Below are 21,957 nucleotides of genomic sequence, written 5' to 3' on the forward strand. Positions count from 1 at the left end.
TCTCTTTATCGGTGTTTTGCACAGATATTCGAGGTTGCGAACGCGTAGTGCCCGCCTGTAGCTTAACGCGCAGATTCAATAACCTAAAGCTGGCGCGTACGCGGTTATTACCTGGGCGGCCAGACTTCGCGAAAGCTCTTTTGCCTAAACACGGCCAGCTTTCGTACAGTGTCTGGGTCTGGGTACACTACTTTAGGTACCAAGAAATGCGACCTCGCAAAGGACGGTGTGCTTTGTCGGAACGAAGTCCATAAAGCCGATATTGTGGATTCACTTTTTTTGGAAAGTTCCACTTCTCGCATGCTAAGCTGAAGGTCAAAATACGCCTGGATTTGACCTCTAACTGGAAGCTCGCCGCATGTGTGGCTGTGACGTCATACCGCGTGACTTGTCGCAGCTGTTACCGCTCGCTCTCGCCAGTTGTGTCGCGTGATTAACCACGTGATTCGCTCCTGCTGAATAAAGGCCAGCGCTAGCCGCCTAGACACCGCAGAGAGATGGAGCCAGAACTGGTCACCGCGAGAGTTCTTCGACTGAGCATTGGAGGCGCCGGGCTGCTTCCGGCGATCCCTACAACAGGGAGCGTCACGAATCCGCGTTGGCTAGAGATAAGTCGCGTAACCGGCTCGCCGGGTGGATGAAACCGCTAAAGAACGGGAGGTACGTCTGGAGAAGCAGCGGCACAGGAAACGAGAGTGTCTCAAGCGATAAAGGAATCGCGAACACCACGAAGCCATTTTCACGCTGGCTTGTGCACTGCAATGCGCCGCAACCGGGCATATTGGATTGCGAAACATTTATTTCGTCAGAAAATGCAAATGGAGAGGATCCGTGCTAGGTGGCTATCAGCCCACGGCTGACAACAACGCGCGTAGCCCATTCAATGCCCCGGTTTGAACGCCCAGGTATGAGCTGACCAAGACGGCCTCCCATTGCTCAAGAGTAGGACCTTGTGTTAGAGATTCCGGTGGCGACTCCTCTTTACAGTTCTACAGTATGTAATCATAAGTGACTATTTCGCCACATACTGTGCCTTTCGGGTCGTAATCACCGGGATATAATCTTGATAGCAAGTAAGGAGTCATGAAGGATTGCGTCTGGAGTCGCCTTCGAATGGTCTCCTGCTCCTTATCTAAGGTTTTGTCTGGAGGAGGGCAGATCCTTCCTTCTTGGTTTCTTCCTCGTCCCTTGACGTTTTTTTGCGTGGTTTCAAGATGCACTCTACTAATAGTCACCAACTAGCCCGTCTCTCTCTATTATTCTAGTTTAAAACGGTTAGTAATTTTGTGATACGATGTTAGGCTGTCCCTCGAGAAACTCTCCGTAACTACCGCGTCCCCTGCACGGCTGACGAATACTCGAGCTTGGATGTGTGCCGCTTCGTTACCAGGATTCCCCGAGTGAGCCGGGACCCATATCAACTTAATAATTCTGCCGAAGTTGTTTGTTTGAGCCAATATGTTCATTGCTGCCTGAGAAATTCTTCCCTTCACATAAATGCGTATGGCGAATTTATGATCGCTTAATATACTATGAGCGTAACGTGGCAGTAAAAGTAGGGTTGGATTTGTCATCGCGGGCGCGCGCGCGCTACACACACACTTGGCAAGTTGTCCAAAACCCGGTGGACAGCCTGCCACACGGCCGGGGTCCGCACAACAAACTGACACAGTGGATTTTCGTCTGAGTGAGCCGACAGCTCTGTGAAAAAGAACTCTTCCTCAGGTTGCGGCTCGCTGCTCATCCGCCGAGTGAAGCTAAGCACTCCAGGAGGAAGGAGGACAGTACGAGAAATACATGAGTAAATGTTGTGTTCTGTATATCGAGTGCATTTATTCAGCGCATTCAGAATTAGACGCCAGACAAAGTGATGAACGTGTACACACGCAGGACGAACGTTGAATTTCACCTGTTTGTTTAATTGAACGTGCCACAAGCATATAGACTCAGACGCGATCACTGATCTTGTCAGAGGAGAAGTGTGGACATCGTGAAAATCAGTGCACCGAAAAAGTAATAAGAACACCATAATTGTAGGTTTTCATACCTGGCCTTATGCGATACCAGGCATATGATTGCAACGAAAAAGAAATTGTCATTCACAGGAGAAACGAGCACCGAATTGACCGCAAAAAAAAAGGTTATCAGCGAGAGATCCCCACAAAATCACCTGAGCGCACCCGTATTTCTGGATTTTAGAAAATGCATTTATCTAGACAGTAAAGTTGGTGAAGGAGTGCTTACGCAGTCGTTCTGTATTGATACGGCCTCTAGAATTTCTTTGATGTTCTGCTGCTTCATTCTTCGCAAGGACGTGCGTCACTGAATGAAGACGTGCATGCTGGGCAATGATTGCTCGACTATTCACTCGGCATTTGCGGCTCGACTGCCACGTGGTGCCCTCCTAATCTGCCGTTAAAAAGGTCGTGACACCACTTTTCAGACAAAAGCTGTTTATTACATGTAGTGTGCTATGCATCTCGGAATAACTGGACCAAATATGAGCTCATCTGGCGCAGCGAGTAATTTGCAATTGAAATTCTGAATTTTATATTTCTTCTGGACCGTGTGGCAGTCAGGCAACACTGGCGCGCTCGCGAACCATGATGACTGTGATGACGTTAGCCGACGGTCACGTGCTTGCTCGCGACTGAAGTGGCTGAGCACGGCGGAAGAAATGTGACTGCGCTACTGAACTGCGCATATTGAGCGTAGGGGAGGGGGTTGTTCGTTGTTCGAGTGCGGCGGAGTGAAGGGGGGAAGTTGGAGAGACGACGCGGGGTAGTTAGATTGCTGAGGAGCCCACACCCCTCGACAGGGGGGACGTAGGCAACAAAGGCCCGTGTGCTTCCCTTTTCTGCCTAGCTTCTGCCCGATCTCTGCAACTTCACCACTATGTGCTTCAGCCGACTCGAGTAGGCGCCCGCTCTGCTCCGCACCGACGACCGTGCGTGTGGCAGTTTGGCAGCAGACAACGGCGCTGTCCGATCAAGACCTCACTCAGGCTGCTTCAACATGGCCGTCGCTTCCAGGGGAAGGAGATAGCTTAGACCCGATAACGTCTAAATGCAATTTCTAGGTCGAATGCGTGCCTAGAACCCTACTTCTTTTTTAAATACGCACATTAACCTCGCGGCTCCAGCGTAAAACCACGATATGATGGTAGACCATGCCATCACCCCTTTAAGGCGACCAAGCCAGTAGCGCGAGGCGCATGCAAGGTTGGTCGCGTGATCGCCAACCGACCGAAGCTACGCTGTAGCTGATACTCCCACTCGGGCTAATGTCTGTTAACAGTGTACCTGAAAGAAGACTGCTGTGTCAAGTTCCAGACGCATGCAGCATGCATTTTCAAGAGAGAGGTGCGACTTAGTTGTATTGAAGATGGAGTTGAGCCTCTTTCTGAATGAAAAACGGAAAGTACGTGAGTGGCGTGTGTGAATGGTGTGCCCCCGTAGGAGCTGACCGGTGCGGTGGCTACGGTGCTGGACTTGCTGCCGACGCTGTGCGAGCTGGCCGGTGTTACACTACCACCGACTCTCGTATTGGACGGCGCCAGCATGGTACCCTTGCTGCTCGGAAGACTGTCGCCTGCAGACCCGCGGATCCAGCGCGACAGGCAGGTGGCACTCGCAGAGTCTGCCTATACGCGCTGCAGTCGACCTCGCACACCTGGGTCCGCTCCTGGAGCTTGCGTTCAACGAGGAAAATTCAAGATCTGCTGGCAAGCACCAGAAAGGAACTGGGGGAAAAATGCTTAGCTGATATCAGACACAGCAGGTAAAAAAGGAAAATGGTTACGGGCAAGCACTGTCGGCTGCTCGAGTCAGCTTGAGGTCATGACGCGAGGCTTTCGTGGTGCTGATGAGGATAATGAAATTCAACGAGCATTACAATTGTTCCCGATTTCAGCACCTTACAAAGTTGCGACGCATGCAGTTCTTGAGTGCAGATGTGGCGCGTGCACAGGCCGGTGTTCTTCTACCGTGGCAACGAGCTGATGGCGGTGCGCAGTGGATCGTACAAGGCCCATTTCTGGACGTGGACAAACTCCTGGGAGGAATTCAAGCAGGTATGCTGCGCGAATCAGCCCCAACGAACGTCCCCGCTCGTCGCACAGACGCCTGTCGCAGAGACGCATTCATTGTCCGCATTTCGCAATGCAGCAGTTGTCGTAGCGGCCTTCAGTGTGCTGACAGACAGTTAACCGCATTTTGTAATTGTGATTAGCATGTCAAGGCGTCAAAGAGAATAATAACTGTTCTCCACTACATCTCGGTGCACACATGCAAAAGAACGCGCATATCACGCGTGCTCACCAACACGGAATCAGGGCAGTAAGTGTTCAAAAAGCGAAGCCTTCGTTTCGTCGTTTGTTGATGTCACGCTTTCACGGCAAGCCAAACGAAACAGTCGCTTCAAACGAACGCCGATGATGATGATTGTATTCGAGGGCATTGTGCAGTTTTTAGTGCGGTAGCACTACTAGGCGCATTTTCCGATTTCGGGCATATGTAAAATATTATATATGTAGTACGTCCCTGAACCTGAAGCCTGGTTGGTGGCAGGCGGCCCACCTGCCTACCGGGTTGTGGGCAACCTGCCAGGTGTGTACACCCGGCAGGCCTTAAAATGGGTGAAGGGCGCATCTGGGTGAAGGTGTTCAGGGTAAAGGCATTTAGGTGAAAGGCTTTATGATAAATACCTTTAGGTTGAATGCCTTCGTTGTAAATGCCTTCCTTGTAAATGCCTTTAAGAGCAAAGCCTTTATGCCAAAGGCCTTTAGGTAAAATGCCTTTAGCACGTAAGGACCTTAAGTGTCCACCGTAACTAGTGGTATTGAACGATATTCCGCGCTTAGCTGTGCTAAACTGCCTGCTAATACTTAGGGCGCTAGCACTTATAGGGGTCATTCCCCCCGTTTATCCGTTGTGTGTTTGGAGCATGTTTTGTGGCTGGTGAGAAGCCTGCCCGCCGTGTCAGGCGGCAGCTCAATTAATCATCAATTAATCAGGCTGCTCGGGAAGGGCAACCTGGATCGCAACTCAACCCAAGCAACGCAAGTCACACAGATGGCAGCGCCTGCCATAGAAAGGCAGTGGCGCATCTTAACTTGACCTGTGCACCACTGCACCGAGAGTGGTAGGAAGACTCCCAGGGATCAATGAATGCAGAGAATGACCAATTCCGCATATATGCGCATTAACCCATTATCGCTATCCGAACAACTGCCATCCATGGACACTGGATCTGAATGCCGGAACCGAAGTGAAAACAGAACTGCTAGCGCACCTAATTCGCATTTGGCCTAACTACGCAAATCGACCACTTTTTTTTTGTGTTTCAGGACGTATGCACCATGTGGTGTCTGAACAAGTTTTGCTCAACAGAAAAGAACTGAATTACAATGACAGATCCAGCTCCCAAATTTCCGGCCCTCAAACTTCTTTGCATACTCGGCAAATCCACAACAAATATTTTCTTCTGTCAGTGCTGATTTCAGCAATGTGGGTCATTTACCATGGTTGTATATTAGTTGGTAGCGAGTGCACCACCTGCGCCAAACAATCAAACTCTAGACTCTGTCGCTCATACCATCTCATATCATGCAGGATAAATAAATTTCTGAAGCTTCGTTGCTGATAAGTGTACTGGCCTGTGCTCAAGAGGAGCCTGGTGAAGGCCGTCGCTGGCCTCTGGGACTTCCCTAGCATTTGTTTTGATGTAGGCGGTCAAGCACGAAAAGCGAGAGATTTTTTTTTGTTTTTTTCCAGTACCACTCCCATCGTGTATCCTGGAGAATACGAAGTGGCGCAACCAAGAGTCTTTATTGCCCAGGATTGTTGGAGGTTGGGAGCGACGCAGTGTGTGACGATAATTTTACTTCTGTGTTCGACGAAGGCAATAGTAGATCATTCTCCCCTCCTCTGGGGTCGTTAAAGAGCATATAGAACACATTAATCCGATTGCTGCCGGAAAGCGCCGATAAAATTTCTAATATCTAAAGCTTTGAACCTTAATATATAGTATGTTCCGATTTTAATCCTGGATCTCTTTGGCAGCGTTTGAGTTAGCTTTCGGTAGTTCCGCATGTCTCGCGGCGGCGAGGAATGGAAGAAATAGCAAGCGCCCGAAAGAAAGAAAGCTACGAGCAAGCGGAAAAGCGGAAACTATTGTTGGGTGCTGAACGCACGAAGACGCCCCCCCCCCCCCCCCTCCTCCCCTGTGCTGCGCCTTTGGTACGAGCAGAATGAATCCCATGTGTTCTTCTGTCTCATTTCCTCCTGCTAGCATTTTATTTGCTCCCTACAAACGCAAATTTGCGTCAGCGTAGTCAGGTGTGTATGCACTCCAACCAGACCCTATCTTTAGGCCCTTCGCTGGCGGATTCTTCACTCTTGCTGCGTTCTTCCTTGGACACTGTTAACGCGGCGGAAGGTGCAGGAGCAGACGCTGCGAAGCTCGTGGGTCGCACGCAGTCAGCGGTCAATCGCGCGCCAATGTACCGCCAATATTCAATCACCGCCAGGCGCTGGCCTTGAAGCGACCAAGCACAATAACCTATGGCGACAATAGTATACAATCTGGGCTCTTAAAATATGCCTCGTGCAGTGCTCCAGCTGCAGCCTTTACTGCGGATCAAAGAGATATGCCACGGAAGTAAACGGCCGGTATGGAGCAGCATCCGGATATAAGGGGTGTCCCTCAGAGCCCTCGGTAGCGCATATCCTCCCGAGTATAGGGTCAACGGTATACAGTGCCGAGGCGGATATATGTCACTTTTGTTTGTAGTGGATTCCAATTGAACAATGCATTAGTTTGACTTTTTAGTGCGTAAAATGTTGCTCGACGAAGTTTTCCTATAAATATCCCTGGCTAGGGCCTCAGTGCGCAGCTGTAATTCACGGTGGTGGTTGCCTGTGTTGTTGCGTGAGGAGTCACTGCGACAACCGCATTCGTTGCGCTCAGGGCATCGACTTCTGCCCCGGCGTGGTCGTCGACAAGGTGACGTCGCACGAACAGCAGAACCACACGGCGTTACCGGTCCTCTTCCACTTGGGACGAGACCCTGGCGAGAAGTACCCCCTCAAGTGCGTATATGTATTGGGCTCGTTGTCTCGCCTGCGCGGAGGCATTTAGGGCGAGGGTCACAAAGCTTTTCTCGTGTACGGTTCGTGAGCGGTCGGCGCTTTTGTTGCTGCAAGCACAGAGCAACTCTTGCTGAGGATACGGCCCGGAAGGGACGCATTGTGTAAGGATTCTTTTGGTCAGCCTTGTTTTTGATATCGGGACGCCAGAGACTGGCATTGATTGCTACCTGCCAGCCCTGGCGTCACTGGTGGTGTGGATGCACCAGTGGGAGAAACAAAACAATAGACCGAGAAAAGAACCCGTTATGAGACAGAAAAGCTCGTAAACAAAATCTGATTTATCCGGAAAAATATAGAGCGCCATTGTTTTCACGCTTCATTAGAGGGACCTCTTCGGCCGAGTCGCTGCACTTTACAAACAGTCGAGTTTGTTTTCGCCGTTATTGTTGTAAGCTGCCATATCCAGTAAGGAGCAGCGCGCTTTTTCTTTTGCTTTTTTCGTTCTGCAGCCCGAAAAGCGAAGAGTATAGGAAAAGCATGGCGTCTATCCTCAGCATTTACCACGAGCACAAGGCAGCGCTAGTTCCGGGCAAACCGCAACTGGATTGGTGCGACGCCTCTGTCATGGTAAGTATATAGGCTATATTGAAGCCCAGAAATGAACGATAAAAATATTGTGTGTGAGATACTGTATCAGTATTCGCTAACTAGTATAGGTGTTGTTGGTGCTTCGACTTGCTTCTGAACAAGTATTAGTTATTCTGGTCACCGTCGTCGACAAAGAAATGACCGTTTTCCTCTCTATGTTTGAAATGACCATTTTAGTTAGCTATATGCCAGATGAGCGGGCGAAAGCGCTTTGCGAGCGCCAGGTGACCATTGTACGCGTCTATTTCTGTTGTCTTCGCTTTCCAAGCAGAGTTTCGCCGACTCGCTTCTGCGTAGCGAATCTAAAACACAAGCGCCACAGTTCGTTCCCATGGAGTACCTTGTGCTTGCAAAGGACGGTGCCGGCTGTCAGGAGGGAGCCGATGTTTGTATTAGTTGCACGACGGGCGTGCAGTTACTGAGGTGAAAAGCGCAAGGGGATGGGAGAGGATCTGTGGCGTCGAAGAATGGGAGGAGGTACAAGAAAGGCAAACGCATGTTTCGTTCCGTACGTCGATCCGTCGCCGACTTCTCCGCGGCCTCTGCCCATCGCTTTAGTCCCTGTCTGACCGCGATGCTGCTTCCTTTCTTCTGCTTTGTGGCTCAACCATCCGCACCACAAAACTCGTCGGGATGACACCACCTGGAACGCTGTACGATGAACGACTGCATCATAGTTTTCGTACGAAAATTGGTTTATGAGGAAATGAAATGGCGCAGTCACTGTCTCACATCTCGGTGCACACCTCAACCGCGCCTTAAAGGGGATCTGAAATGCCTTCCGATTAGAGCACATTAACTCAACGCAGCAGACGACCCAATATCACGCGTCAAAGTTGGCGAGCCTTTCCCGGCGACTTTTTCATGCTCGCACACTCCTCCGTCCCCCGCCTCAGCGTAGACAAGGTGAGAGGTGGCCATTGGATAGATTCTTTCAGACGTCAGGCAGCTACCGTGGCCGCGGCCAATAAGCCGCCTATCTCCGACGGGTCGGGAAGCTCCGCTCCCAGGGGGAGGGGGTCGGCGAAGGAGCGCCTACCTTCCAGCGTGCAAAAAGTGATGAGAGGAGCGGAAAAGGCGTGAAGACGCTGAAATTCCAATTTTAACTACAGATAACTCGGCTTGTACAAAGAGCATTTAAAAAATCCTTGCTGGACACTATTCGTGAAGCGGTGTGCATCAATATCCCAGGCATGCCGCAACTTTATTAGAGCCCCTTCACAGAACCTTTAAGGGATGAGGTAAAAAGTCTGGGAATTCAGCCAACGAGAAATTGTATGACACCGACCGGAACGATGCTGCGTGCGTCACAATATTGGTACAAATGAAGTCGGGAAAATTGGCGCCACACTGAGATCGGCCAGTGGAGAGTATATGTAGACGAACGACATGCCTATGATTGTCTGAAATGGCGGTGCTTGGCTTGCTGTGTGCGTCGTACGGCCACTTGATGACGTCACCTTATTTTTCTTGCCATCGCTGGGATCTTATGTGCCATATACGAGCAAACACACTAACACACGCCGCCAGCTTTTCTCGTAATGGGACTAGTCATGTTTTCGCTTTAAAAAGAAAACGCTGATATCAACGACGTTCTAAATGTTTACTGCGGGAGCTAAAATCTGAGGTCATACTATTGGCTAGTCCGCGCATGAATTACATTATGTGCCTTACGTGTTAAAATATGACTCAGTTGTTAGAGGTGTCGGCGGCGCGATCTTACTTTCAAACACGGGTTGTGAACAGATAGACCTGGCAAGTGAAACAAGGAAATTAACATTCACTCGAATGCAGCCGTATCGGTAGAAGGGGAAATTGCAAAAATTCTCAGTCTTGTAGCCCCGTGGCTGCACTCAGGTGAATATAACCGCGTGTGCAACAACGGCTGTTCTGTGGCTGCTTATAAGAAAGCCCGCGTTGTACGTTCCTGTTTTCAGAAGAGCCTGAAGTTCAGCTTTGGCCATGCTGTGTTCTTATGGCACTCATCTGCCTTCTGGGACTCGCCCCGTTAAAAGCCTGTCTTACCTGTCGTGTCGTGTACTAGTTCCTATGGGGCATACAGTAATGCTAATTATTTCCTTTTTGAGTTCTACTCACTATACCGCATAAATATGCCCTTACACACAAAAAAATAAGAACAAAAATCTAATGGATCTATGCCTAGTGATTGTTCGATTGAGTACATGTATTTCAGCGATTTGAAACGAATGGGTCGATTTCCGGAATTCGTACGGATGAAACGAATAAATAAAACGTTTATGGCCGTGGTAGAGGACGAGGTTGTGAAGGCTGGAAGCAGATCAAGGAGGAGGAGGAGGAAATGCAGGGAGGTTAACCGGAACAATAGCCGGTTTGCTACCCTGCACGGGGGGAAAGGGGTGAGGGATAAAAAGATGAATTAGAAAAGAGAGTAGCAGGAAATTAAAGTCACTATGCAAAGTCACAGCGTTCGGTAAAGTCACCGCCTATCGTGCAGGCCAGAAGTTCTCAAGAAGCGGAGCAGTGCATTGGAGGTCTCAAACGCCGACGATGGGTCGGTGGCCGAGAATCTTCATTGCAGTCAGTGGGCTCAGGTCTAGACGCTCCAGCGCATGGCAGGGAGAGTGCCTTTCGGCGCTGTAGGCAGGGCAGTCTCAAGGCATGCGGGATATAGGCTCGTGATACCCGCACTGGCAAATGCAGGGCTATCAGCCATACCCGTTAAGAATGAGTAATGCTTGGAGAAAGCTACACCAAGCCACAGGCGACACAGCGAAGTTTCTTTACGACGTGGTAGGCCGGATGGAAGCCGCAGCTTCATATCTGGGTCCAAGGATATTAAACGTGAATTTGAAAATTAGGAAGGACCTTGGCTTAGGAGCAAGATGTGGCGAAAGGCTATCAATGGGTTAACGTGCGTCCGGTATATGCACAGTGCGCACGTCGCGCGTGGACCGAGGCGCTGCATGGAGGAAAGAAACGGCGCATGAAAGGGCACACTGGCGCACACGTCTCTATGGCTGTCGGGATTTGTGGGCAGGTTTATACAACAATGCAGCGCGATGTTGTCTCTCTTTCTGTGCTGTCGTGCGTATTTCTCATAGACACATTTCCTTGCCTTTCTCTTCCAGCACTGGGCTCCTCCTGGCTGCGAGGAAATCGGGCGCTGCCTCAGGAAGCCGCCTTCCAGGCCGTATCTCTGTGAATGGCCCCACTAAACCATTAACACACTATTAAAGAGTCGTGAGCTGGCGCTCCGTATTTCTTGTCCCTCTGCAGCCATGTCGCGAAGTAAATGACATGAGTTGTCGCCGAAAGCTTGCGTGCCCGCCACCCCAAAGAGAATGTCGCCTGAGCCGAGGCACACGCGGACCGCAGAGTGGGCCCGACGCACGCTTTCCACGGCCTAGACACGTGCAGGCTTTCGCTGCTATCGCAGTGCTCCTGGTTCGCCAACGTGGCGGCTGCAGTGAAGTCGGTCCAGGCCGTGTACCGACGCGCCGGCCGCCACTCCAGAATGTCGCCTTACGACCGCCCTCCGTTACAGCTGCAAAAGAAGCACTCACTGGGAACACGTGGCGCTAAACTTGGTAACCGCGGGTGAAGGAGGCGTGCTGCTGCGCTGGCATGATTCCGCGAAGGCCAATTTTCAGCGTTAAAGAAGGATGCACGCGAAACCATCTGATTAATTAAAGTACAGCTTTGACAAGCCTACCGTCATCGCTGTGTACCCAAAGACATCGGTGCACGAAGGGCAAGGAATTTCCCCCGCTCGTAAAGACGGCTTGCACTATGGCCGCCGACCATAAATGTCGCCAAATCTTCCCCGTCGACGACCGTTGGAGAACGTCGGTCAACTGCAGGCAAACAATCGACACGTCACGCTGAAAGACAGCGTGCTCACACTCATCGCACGCCTGACGTACTGTACTAGAAATTCCACGCCTGCAACACCAATGCCTCTGATACGATATAAACAGGCCCGGACGGTCCTGGCTGCAAAGGGCTGCGCACTACAGCATTTGGTTTGGTTTATGGGGTTTCTGATTAAACTGCGCGAAAGAAACAGGGACAAAAGGCAAGAAAACACGTACACACACAGAGCACACTGTGCTCTGTGTGTGTACGTGTTTTCTTGTTTTGGTCTCTGTTTCTTTCGCGCAGTTTAATCATGAACGAGAAGCACCGGCTAGCCCGCCAGAAAACCCTTCTTGAGTTTATGGGGTTTACCGTCCCAAAGCGACTCAGGCTATGATGGACGCCGTAGTGGAATGCTCCGGGAATTTCGGCCACGTGGGTTTCTTTAACGTGAAGTACATTATTTAGATATATGACCTATCCCAACCACTTGTGTGTATACACCGACATCATTGCAAGTTACGCCAGAATTTTTATTAGCAGCCTAACCTCATCCACCCACGCGGAAATGATATGCTTTCAATGTCAAATACATGAAATTAATGGTGATAATCGCCGACGTCAAGGCAACTATACAGCGCCTTCGAAAGTCAACGGACAAAGCACACTTAATTCCAGCGCTCCTGAGGCCACAGCATCTCTTAGAGGAATAAACGTTGTCATCAGTGGGTATACCACCCCGAAATAACTGTTGCTTCACACTTGGAGGGAACACGGGAAGGCGTCTGTTGCGACCGCGCATCGAAGCAAAATGGCGCAGGCGCAGGGGTACCTGGGAGTGGTGCTTCGCGTCGTCTGCCAAGTTGCCTGCCAGTGCAGCCAAGTTGCCTGCCAGTGCAGCCACGACGGACGCACCGCTCCGCGCAAACGCACTTCCGTGTTCCCTCTAAGTGCGAAACAACCTGCACATTGCGCCAAATTGAAGCAGATTTAGTACTTGTCTTGTACAAATGTCATGTACAAGGACGCACGAAACAAAGTGAATGCACCGCCGTCCGCAACTTAACACGAGCACTCGAGACCTGGGCTGGCATTAGCGCCGCGGGGCGTTGGCCACCGGTGAATTTATTTTTTTAGGGCAGCTTCAATGGAGAAGCTGCCGACGCTCGCTTCGCCATGGCCCATGCATCGAAACAGTTCATTGGAACCTTGGCAGGCATAGGCGTAGGCGCCGACTGGGGGAAAGGGGGGAGGGGGGCTGGAGGGCTCGGGACTACCCCTGCCCCTACCCCCCTCGAAGGCTGAGTGTTGGGGTCAGGGGGCAGCATATCTTCTGCTACGGACTTGCACATCCACACGGGCGACGGGGAGTCGCCGAGAGCGATGTCGCTGTTTCCAGGCGCACGCTTCACGACAGAAACAGCGAAGTACACTGGAGCGAAAAAAAAAACGCGCAGCAAAGTGAAATGAACAAACTCGTCCCGTCAGCCACTTTATATCAGCAGCGCCAACGTATCGTTCGTCACTTGTTGATCACCAACACAAAGTTCACTTGAGTCACTGCCACACAAACTCGTTTTTTTATTCGATCATGTCATGCACGTTAAATGACTGGAATCACCTTCCTGTAGACACTGTGCAAATAAGCGATTTTTTTTTCGCCACTCACTGTCTCCATTTTTGTTTCGTGATCTGATTTAGCTTTTTTCACAAGTAGCCCGTTTTAGTCTTAATTTTTGCCGATGCGTTTTGCTCATGTTTGCATGGTGTCCTAGATTATTGGTCGAAAATCTGTACTACTTCCATTACGCTATGATCTGTTTTGCGAATGTTCTTCAACAATTTCTTCGCTCTAACAGAGCATGGCTTCCGAAAGTTATTCTCTTGTGGCATTCAACTACTTTCCTTCACTAAAAACTTGCACTTGTATTTGGACTCCGCTTTTTCAACTGACTATATATTTCTTGACTTTCCTAAACCATTCGATAAAGCTAATAACTCACTGCTATTCAGTGTTGGCGGTAACGCGTTACAATTAACGGTAACTTAGTAACGTACTCGTTACTTACGTGGGTAACGTACTTACGTTAACATTTATCGGTAGCGTGAGGTGTCTAGTTACTAGTTACTTTTTATTCCAACCAACCCCCCCCTCCGCCCCCTTGTTTAGAAAAAAAAAGCGCAGAGCACCTAAAGGGATGTTGCAAATAAACAAAATGTACAGGTGCTCTCGACGACCCTTGTTGCGGCTCACATGCAGTGCCAGAAAACACCTGCTCTTCACGACGCCCCCAATTGAAGGATAAAAACTGAATACCCACAAAGCACGAAACACGTGCACAAACACGCATTCACACACTTGCCTTCACCTACCTCTCCTTCCCAAACCACTCACACACACCTCTCTAAAGAGTGGAAGCATGCCGAGCATTTTGGAACATCGCATGTTTCGGAATTACTGTAAATTTGTCTAGGTATCAGAGATGTTTTATTTGTGAAGTTAGAATTGATGATCAAGTCCCATTTTGGGTGTAATGTCACATTCAGAAAATGGCTTCACCATGTGCCACAGGGTTACAAGCGATCACATGTATTCTCGTTAAATCATGATTTCGGGTAAAATGGTTGTTTGGGCTAGAACGTTTATGTGAAATATGAGCTTCATAAAATTGTTATCGTGAGTTCTTGCAGCGAAGACGTACTGAATAAAATTTATGGCGACGGAGTAACGGGAAAGTAACGTGCGGTACTCTTTTCGGTAACGGTACCGGTAACGCGCTACCTTTTTTTGAAGCTAACCTAGGGCTTTGACGAATTTTTTAGCATAAAGAGTAACGTATTTAGTTCCTTTTTTTCCGGTAACGCCTACAACACTGCAGCTATTACGTAAACTAAGTGTGCTGAACATTGACCCTGCAGTTCTTAACTTAATCCACGAATTTCCTTCTTCTAGTGTTGAATTTGTCAGCATAAATGACGCTGAATCCTCTACCGTGCCACTTGGTTCTGGGGTTACTCAAGGATCAGTACATGGCCCCCTTACCTTTTTTTATCTTCTATATCACTGTGAATCGCCGTTCTCCTCTGTAATGTACTCTGTATCCTGAGAGTAAAATCAATAAATAAATATCTCTTGCCAAGTAGCATGCCCGAAGGAGGGGGGGGGGGGCGAATGTAAAAGGAAGAGGGTGCTAACTGCGCCACCCCCCGCCCTCCCCCCGCAGATTGAATGCTCGGCGCCTTTGTTGCCAGGAGTAGTGGAAGTCGTGGGATATGACTCAATACAAAGCCTAAACACGTAATAAATGTAGTTTGGAGCTGCTGCGTACTGTTCCCCAGGTCCAAATTATTTTGATGAAATATTTTCTAAAATATTTTCATCATTTCTTTTACCCCTCTTTACGCTGTATAAAGACGTAAAAGCAGGGTGCTAGCGTAGTTCTACTTTTCTGATAACGCGAGGTAACTGAACGTTAAAGCGCGGCTGCAACTGAGCAACACTGAAAACGTGCTGCTGTGCCTCAAATGTCGCCGTTTCGAGAGCTAGTATGAGCGGCGTCGCTTTTTCGCCATAGGCCAACATCGATCCGGGTTGTAATTTTTATACGATGGCGGTGCCGTCAATGGGTTACGGGCTATATGAGTGCATGTGAACAAAAGCTTTCAAACTACTTCTATTACTTCGCATTGCACCTATGAGGTCGTCCCGTCGTTAACCAAAGCGGATTACATCCACGACGACGACGATCCAATGACAGTGCAGTTTCAGCTAAGATGACGTAGCAAGAAATATGGGTTAGCTGTCTTCACGCAGACGTCATCTTCGTGTTTGGGGCTCCAATCAATCGGCGCGGGCACAAATGCTACCCAATTCAGGAACGGATTTATAAACTTTATAGGGAGTAAGGAAGCGGTTGCTTCCCCCCCACCCCAAGCGAGAAATTTTACACAAGAAAACGAGGCAGACATCCATTTGTTTTCTACAAAAGAAGTCCTAGGAATACATGGTTCAAATGGGACTGTCCCAACCGCCCTTTCCAAGAATGACCCATAAATCCTCCCCTGACATCCCCCACGAAAGCCAACTACGTGCTTCAGCGCTTGCACTTAATTTAAAGCGAGTATAGAGGGAAATCTTTAAAACTAAATCGTCGAGCGTGACGTAACATCTCGTATGTCATTTAGACTATGCTTGCTTGCGCACAGTAGGAGAAATGGAGGGCTGCATTAATACGGGAAGATGATGTGCTGGAATTCAACAGCGCGAAAAGAAACGAGGTCAAAGGAAGGAGCACGTATCAAACGTCGCCCCCCCCCCCCCCCTCCGCCTCTCCCCTCCAACACGCGAGCCGACCCTCCCAGCCACCCTTCCGGCAACGCGGTCGTTCACGACGACTGCTCGAAAGCCCGTCGTGGTTGTCGTCACGAGCCCGCGTCCAACCCGATGCCAGAGAAGCCGAGGTACGGTGAGGCAGCCTCCCGACACACTTAGCAGCACGTTCCTCACCACAGGCAGAGCCGCGATGCTGACTTCTGCTCGGTCCTCCTTCCACAGCAAAGTGGTAAGCTCACGTTTGAGACGGTATATAGGTGGCTTTCCCAAACGTCACAGTCATCATCATAATCATAAGCCTGACTACGACCACGGCAGCTGCGACCACCGTATCCCCACAAACTTCTTTGCCTCATCCGCGAACCTATGCCTTTCTGCCGCCCCCTGCTACGCTTGTCTTCGCTTGGTATCCACTCCGTTAACCTTAAGGACCAGCGGTTATCTTGTCTTCGCATTACGTGCCAATTTCCTCTCGATTTCAACTAGGATGTTTTTAACCCGCGCTTGTTCTCGACCAACTCTGCCCTCTTCCTGTCCCTTAACGTTACACCTGTCATTTTACTTTCCATAGCTCGCTGCGTTGTCCTTAACTTAAGCTGAACCCTTTTCGTTAGCCTCCTCGTTTCAGCCCCGTAGGTGAGTAACGGTAAGATACAGGTGTCGTATAGTTTCATCCTGAGAGATATATTGGTAAACTGTCATTCATTATCTGAGAGGACCGGCCAAATGCGCTCCGCTCCATTCTTATTCTTCTAGTTATTTCCGTCTCGTGATCTTGATCTGCGATCACTACCTGCCCTAAGTAATGAAATTAAAATTGGTTTTTTGAGGAAAGGAAATGACTTAGTAAATGTCTCATTTATTTCGATGGACACCCGAACCGCGCCGTAATTGAAGGGGTAAAGGAGAGAGTGAAGGAAGAAAGGAAGAAAAAAAGGTACCATGGTGGAGGCCTCCGAATAATTTCGATCCCCTGGGGATTTTTATCGTGCATTGAAATTGCACAGCACACGGGCGCCTCTCCTGTTGCGCCTCCATCGAAACGCGGCCGCCGCGGTCGGGTTCGAACCCGGGTACTCCGGCTCAGTAGTCGAGCGCCTCAAACATTGAGCCATCGCGGCGGGTTAGGTAGACGTATTCCCTATCCGCTTTCAGCGCCTCGGTACCAATTATAAGCTGCTGTTCACTTGCAAGATTGTTGAACATCACTTTGGTTTTCTGAATATTAACTTTTAGACCACCCGTCTAGGGGCACTCTGATGGTTCAAGTCATTGACTATGGTTTGCAATTAATCCCCCGAGTGACTGAGCAAGGCAATGCCATCAGCGAATTGCAGATTACTAAGGCATCGACATTACCTCTTATCCCCAACTGTTCCTAATCCATGCCTCCGAATACCTCTTGTAAACAGGAGTTGAAAGGTATTGGCGCGACTGTGTCTCCCTGCCTGACGCCTTTCGTTATCGGAATTTTATTAATGACTTAATGGAAGATGATGGTGGTTGTGCAGCTTTTATAGATATCTTCCAGTATTTTCGGATAAGGCTCATCTACTCCTTGATTCCGTAATGTCTGTATGACTGCTGAGGTTTCTACGGAGTCAAGTGCTTTCACGTTATCTATGAAGGCTATATGTAGGGGTTGGTTATATTCTGCGCATTACTTATCACGTGTTTGATGGTGTGAATATGGTCTATTGTCGAGTAGCCTTTATGAAAGCCTGCCTGATCAATTGATTGATTGAAATATAAGGTTGCCCGGACTCTATTAGCGATTACGTTAGTAAATACTTTGTAGGCAACGGAGAGTAAGCTGATCGGTCTTTAATTTTGCACTTCCTTCACGTCCCTGTTCTTATGGAGTAAGATGGTGTTAGCGTTCTTCTAGGCTTCCGGTACGCTTGAGGTCATAAGGCATTGCGTATACAGGGTGGCTATTTTTTATAGCACAAGCTCCCCACCGTCATTCAAGAGACCTGCTGTTACCTCATCCTCACCAGCTGTTTTCCCCCTTTGCTTTTCTCCTAAGTCCTAAGGCTTTTCTTTACTGCCTCTTTCGTTACTGGTGGGACGTCCCATGGCTGTACGCTACTGCTTCTCTCATCAACCTCCTTATTACATTGGCTTCTGTACAGATTTGTGTAGAACTCTTCGGTTACTTTAACTATCGAATCCATATTGCTAATAACATTGTCCTCTTTGTCTCTTAACGCATACATTTGGTGTTTACCTATACCAAGTTTCCTCTCCATCGCTTTTAGGCTACCTCCGTTTTGTAGAGCATGCTCTATTCTCTCCATATTAAATTTGGTTGCGTCGGTTACCTTCCGCTTATTTATTAGCTTTGATAGCTCTATCATTTATATTCTGTCGGTGGGATTATAGGCTGTTATGCTTTGACGTTTCTTAATCAGATCTTTCGTCTCCTGAGATAGCTTTCCGGTGTCCTGTCCAACCACCCTACCGCCTACTTCTACTGCGTACTCCATAATTAAGAGCTTTAGCGCAGCGTCTAAAACGTCCGAATGAGCGTAGTAGAGCGGAGTAGTGTTCCTATATATGCTCCCGCAGGGAGCAGAGTTGCGCGTCTGTTTACCCTCGCCGCTCCGAACGCCATTCGCCGAGAGGCGGTCACATGATTTTCGTCACGTCAGGTGTTCACTTTCAGCGGGAAGCTGACTTCTCAGGCGCAGTGCCGAGCGACCCTTCGTAAGCTCGGCGCCTCACAAGAGCCCCCGCTGTCGGCTACATTTCACACATTTCCCGTGCGCACCTGTCGCGTCAGGTTTGGGGTTCTGATGTGGCAGTGAGCCACGCCGCGTCAGCTATGACTGCGTGCAGTGCGTCAAACTGCAGCAACCGCACTGGAAACGGCAAAAGCGTTTTACGAACTGCCATTTGGAAGTTCGGCAGCTGAAGTGCGTCGGCGATTAAAGTGGTTTTTGAGAATGGGCCGCGTTAAGCGCGACGAAATATAACTTAATAACACAGATGAAAAGATAATGCTTAATAAAAATTAGGTAAGCTAATAATATCAACGAGAAAGAGTACTCTCAAAGTCCTTGAAAGATTCGTCATTTCACTGCATTTAGCAACGGGGTACATTGTGTAAAATGTTTTAGGCAAGCAACTGAGTTTTAATTTTTTTCGTTAGGTCATACTCGCCTGTTCAAAGCATTGGCGTTGCTTTAGTCTAATTGCCTGTAATATGCTGCAGAATTATTTTAATGTGGTTCTAGGGAGATGCGTTTCCATATTTTCCGTGCATAACTCGCACAGAACACGCGGCGGTGCTAGTTTTGAAAAAAGTAATTCATCGCTATACTCTTTTTTTCTTAAGATGCGCACAGAGGAAGACAGGACGGGACAGACGCTGTCTCATCCGGAACGGGACTGCTTGTGCATCTGAAATTATTTTTTCCAGAAAAAAAAAACTCACAGGCTGTTTCCAGTATTTTCCGTCAATTTGTAATGACGCCGTGCGGACGCGTCTCGCATAAGCTCCCGAGTTTTGTGCTCCTGTTGGCGGAAATTCGACACTGGGCAGATAGTAGACCTACTTACAAGTTCCACGAAAGTGAGTTTCACTTAACCGCTACAGTTTTTGGGGACGAACCCGGGATTTTTGGACACTTTTCGACCGTTACAAGCACGGGAACGCGTGGGAAGCAGCTAAGCCTGACTAGGAGTACGCGTCACCAAAGGGGCTGCCTGCGGCGCAGTGCTAGGCCTAACGGCCGCCGCCCGCATGGCGAACCATGGCTACGTCGTTATGAGCGAAGATATCAGCCCAGAAGAATACAACAATCAAGCTTTGTGAACGCGAATGCTAGAACACCAAAGAAGAGTCCATCAGAAGCATAATGGCGCGTTCACACTTGGACATTCGGCAGCGAGAGCGAACGGAATCCGCTGCCGCGGCAGATGGATGGACGGAAGACTTTATTGGGTCCTGCAACTAGTGATAAGTAACCACTAAGCGGGCCGCTCCCACGTCGGGACCGGAAGACCAAGCCTCACGGCTACGTCGTGAGCCTGCTGGACAGCCCAGGATTGTTCATCCAGTTCCAGGCTGCGAAGTGCAGCCTCCCACTTGGATGCGTCCTTGATCGCCGAGTCTTCAATTCCTGCGCAAGACCAGAGCATGTTGTCGAGCGTGGCTAAATCACCACAATCCTGGCAATAAGGCTCAGCATACGTCTCAGGATAAAACATGTTCAACCTCCGTGGGCAAGGATAAGTACAAGTCTGTAGTAAGCGTAATGTAAGTGCCTGAGCCCTGTTTAGTTAAGGATGCGGCAAACCATAAACCCTGCGATTAAGAAGGTAATACTTCGTGAGGGGAATCTCTGTTCTCGGGGAGTACCGCCACGCCGTGCGCGGGGCAGAGCGGAGGGTAAGATCTCGCGCTGCCTCATGAGCGGACTCACTGTGATTCGGAGGGGCTCCCTCAATCATCCCAAGGTGAGCAGGAAACCAACATAAGTAGTGTTGAGAGATCTCACAGGTCTGCACAATCCTAAAAGCAACCTTAGCCACCGAGCCCTTCTCAAAGGCCCTAACGGCCGACTTTGAATCACTGTATACAAAAGGCCTGCGCCTGTCAACCAGGGCGAGAGCAATAGCCGCTTGCTCCGCGACCTCTGGCCTATCAGTCCGAACGGTAGCAGCGTTAACGACACTGCACTCATTGTCCACGACAACTACGGTAAACACCTTCCTCTCCTCGTTAAATGAAGCATCGACGAAGCCAACCTTCTGATTCTCATCACGAATGAGTCTCAGCAAACAAGCCCCCCGGGCCTTTCTTCTACCCACATTTCGCTCCGGATGCATGTTCCTGAGAACAGGCTTGACATGATACCGCTGACGGACCTTCAAGGGAATACCGACGTGAAGCTGCAAAATCGTCTCCTGAGGAACACCTAACTCTCTCAGAATCTGCCGACCGGCGCTAGTTGTAGAGAGACGCACCATCTGCGTCCTCTCCTGAGCCTCAGCTATCTCATCGAAGGTATTATGAATTCCCAGCTGGAGAAGTCGGTCGTTGCTGCTGCACATCGGCACTCCCAACACTTTCTTGGTGATCTTCCTAATCTGTGTGTCAAGCTTCTCCTTCTCTGATGGTTTCCATTTGTGCATGGCCGCCACATAAGTAAAGTGAGACAATACAAATGCGTGCATAAGTCTAATCAGACTATCCTCCTTCAACCCCGTCTGCCTGTTGGCCACCCTCTTCACTAGGCGTACCGCATTTTCTGTCTTGGCAATGATCTTCTGGATCGTCAGCGTGTTGGCGCCGTTCGACTCAATCAGCATCCCCAAAACCCTGATCTTATCTACCCTAGGAATGAGATCGCCATTTCTTGTGCGAAGCTGAATGCTCAGCTTCTAGTGGGACTGTACAGCAACAGCTCCGACTTGGAGGGGGAGCACCTTAATCCCGTTGGGTCCAAATAAGTCTCCATTACATCTACTGCCTCCTGCAGTACACGCTCGATATAGCCCTCACTACCCCCGGGACACCATATGGTCACGTCGTCGGCATACATGGTGTGCTTAATCCCCTCAATCTCCAAGAGCTTCTTGGCCAACCCGACCATGGCCAGATTGAACAATGTGGGCGAGATGACGGCCCCCTGAGGAGTGCCCCTGTCACCAAGGTTTAACGTCTTTGACTCCAGCTCCGCAACCCTCAAGGTGGCCTTCCTGCATGACAGGAAGGACCTGACGTAGTCATGAAAGCGCGCGCCGAGGCCAAGATCCGAAATGGACTTTAGAATATAAGAGTGCTGAGCGCTGTCAAAGGCCTTCTCCAGGTCCAGGCCTAGGATGGCCTTAACGCCCCTTCCATCTCCGTCAATGACCTGATGCTTGATGAGTTTCATTGCGCCTTGAGTCGACAGCCCAGCCCGAAAACCAATCATAGTGTGGGGGTAGACCTCGTTCTAATCAAGGTATCTTGTAAGCCGATAAAGCACCGCATGCTCGGCCACCTTGCCCACACAGGAAGTGAGCGAAATAGGCCTTAAGTTATCAATGCTCGGG

At 49.6% G+C, this 21,957-nt stretch overlaps 1 protein-coding gene across 2 annotated transcripts in view; it reads left to right on the forward strand.

Annotated features, from left to right (window-relative positions):
• Nucleotides 1–10,979, forward strand: part of LOC144113945 (N-acetylgalactosamine-6-sulfatase-like) — a 65,112-nt gene extending 54,133 nt beyond the window's left edge. For both annotated transcript variants that reach the window (XM_077647359.1, XM_077647358.1), the window contains 5 exons: nucleotides 3,459–3,619; nucleotides 3,970–4,072; nucleotides 6,970–7,091; nucleotides 7,601–7,718; nucleotides 10,850–10,979. In XM_077647359.1, the coding sequence (XP_077503485.1) occupies nucleotides 3,459–3,619; nucleotides 3,970–4,072; nucleotides 6,970–7,091; nucleotides 7,601–7,718; nucleotides 10,850–10,936 (591 nt within the window). In that variant the 3' untranslated portion in view covers nucleotides 10,937–10,979. The remainder of the gene's footprint in view (nucleotides 1–3,458; nucleotides 3,620–3,969; nucleotides 4,073–6,969; nucleotides 7,092–7,600; nucleotides 7,719–10,849) is intronic.
• Nucleotides 10,980–21,957: the final 10,978 nt, after the last annotated feature.

The sequence above is a fragment of the Amblyomma americanum genome, chromosome 1, assembly GCF_052857255.1.
Source record: "Amblyomma americanum isolate KBUSLIRL-KWMA chromosome 1, ASM5285725v1, whole genome shotgun sequence".
NCBI classification, from domain to species: Eukaryota; Metazoa; Arthropoda; class Arachnida; order Ixodida; family Ixodidae; genus Amblyomma; species Amblyomma americanum.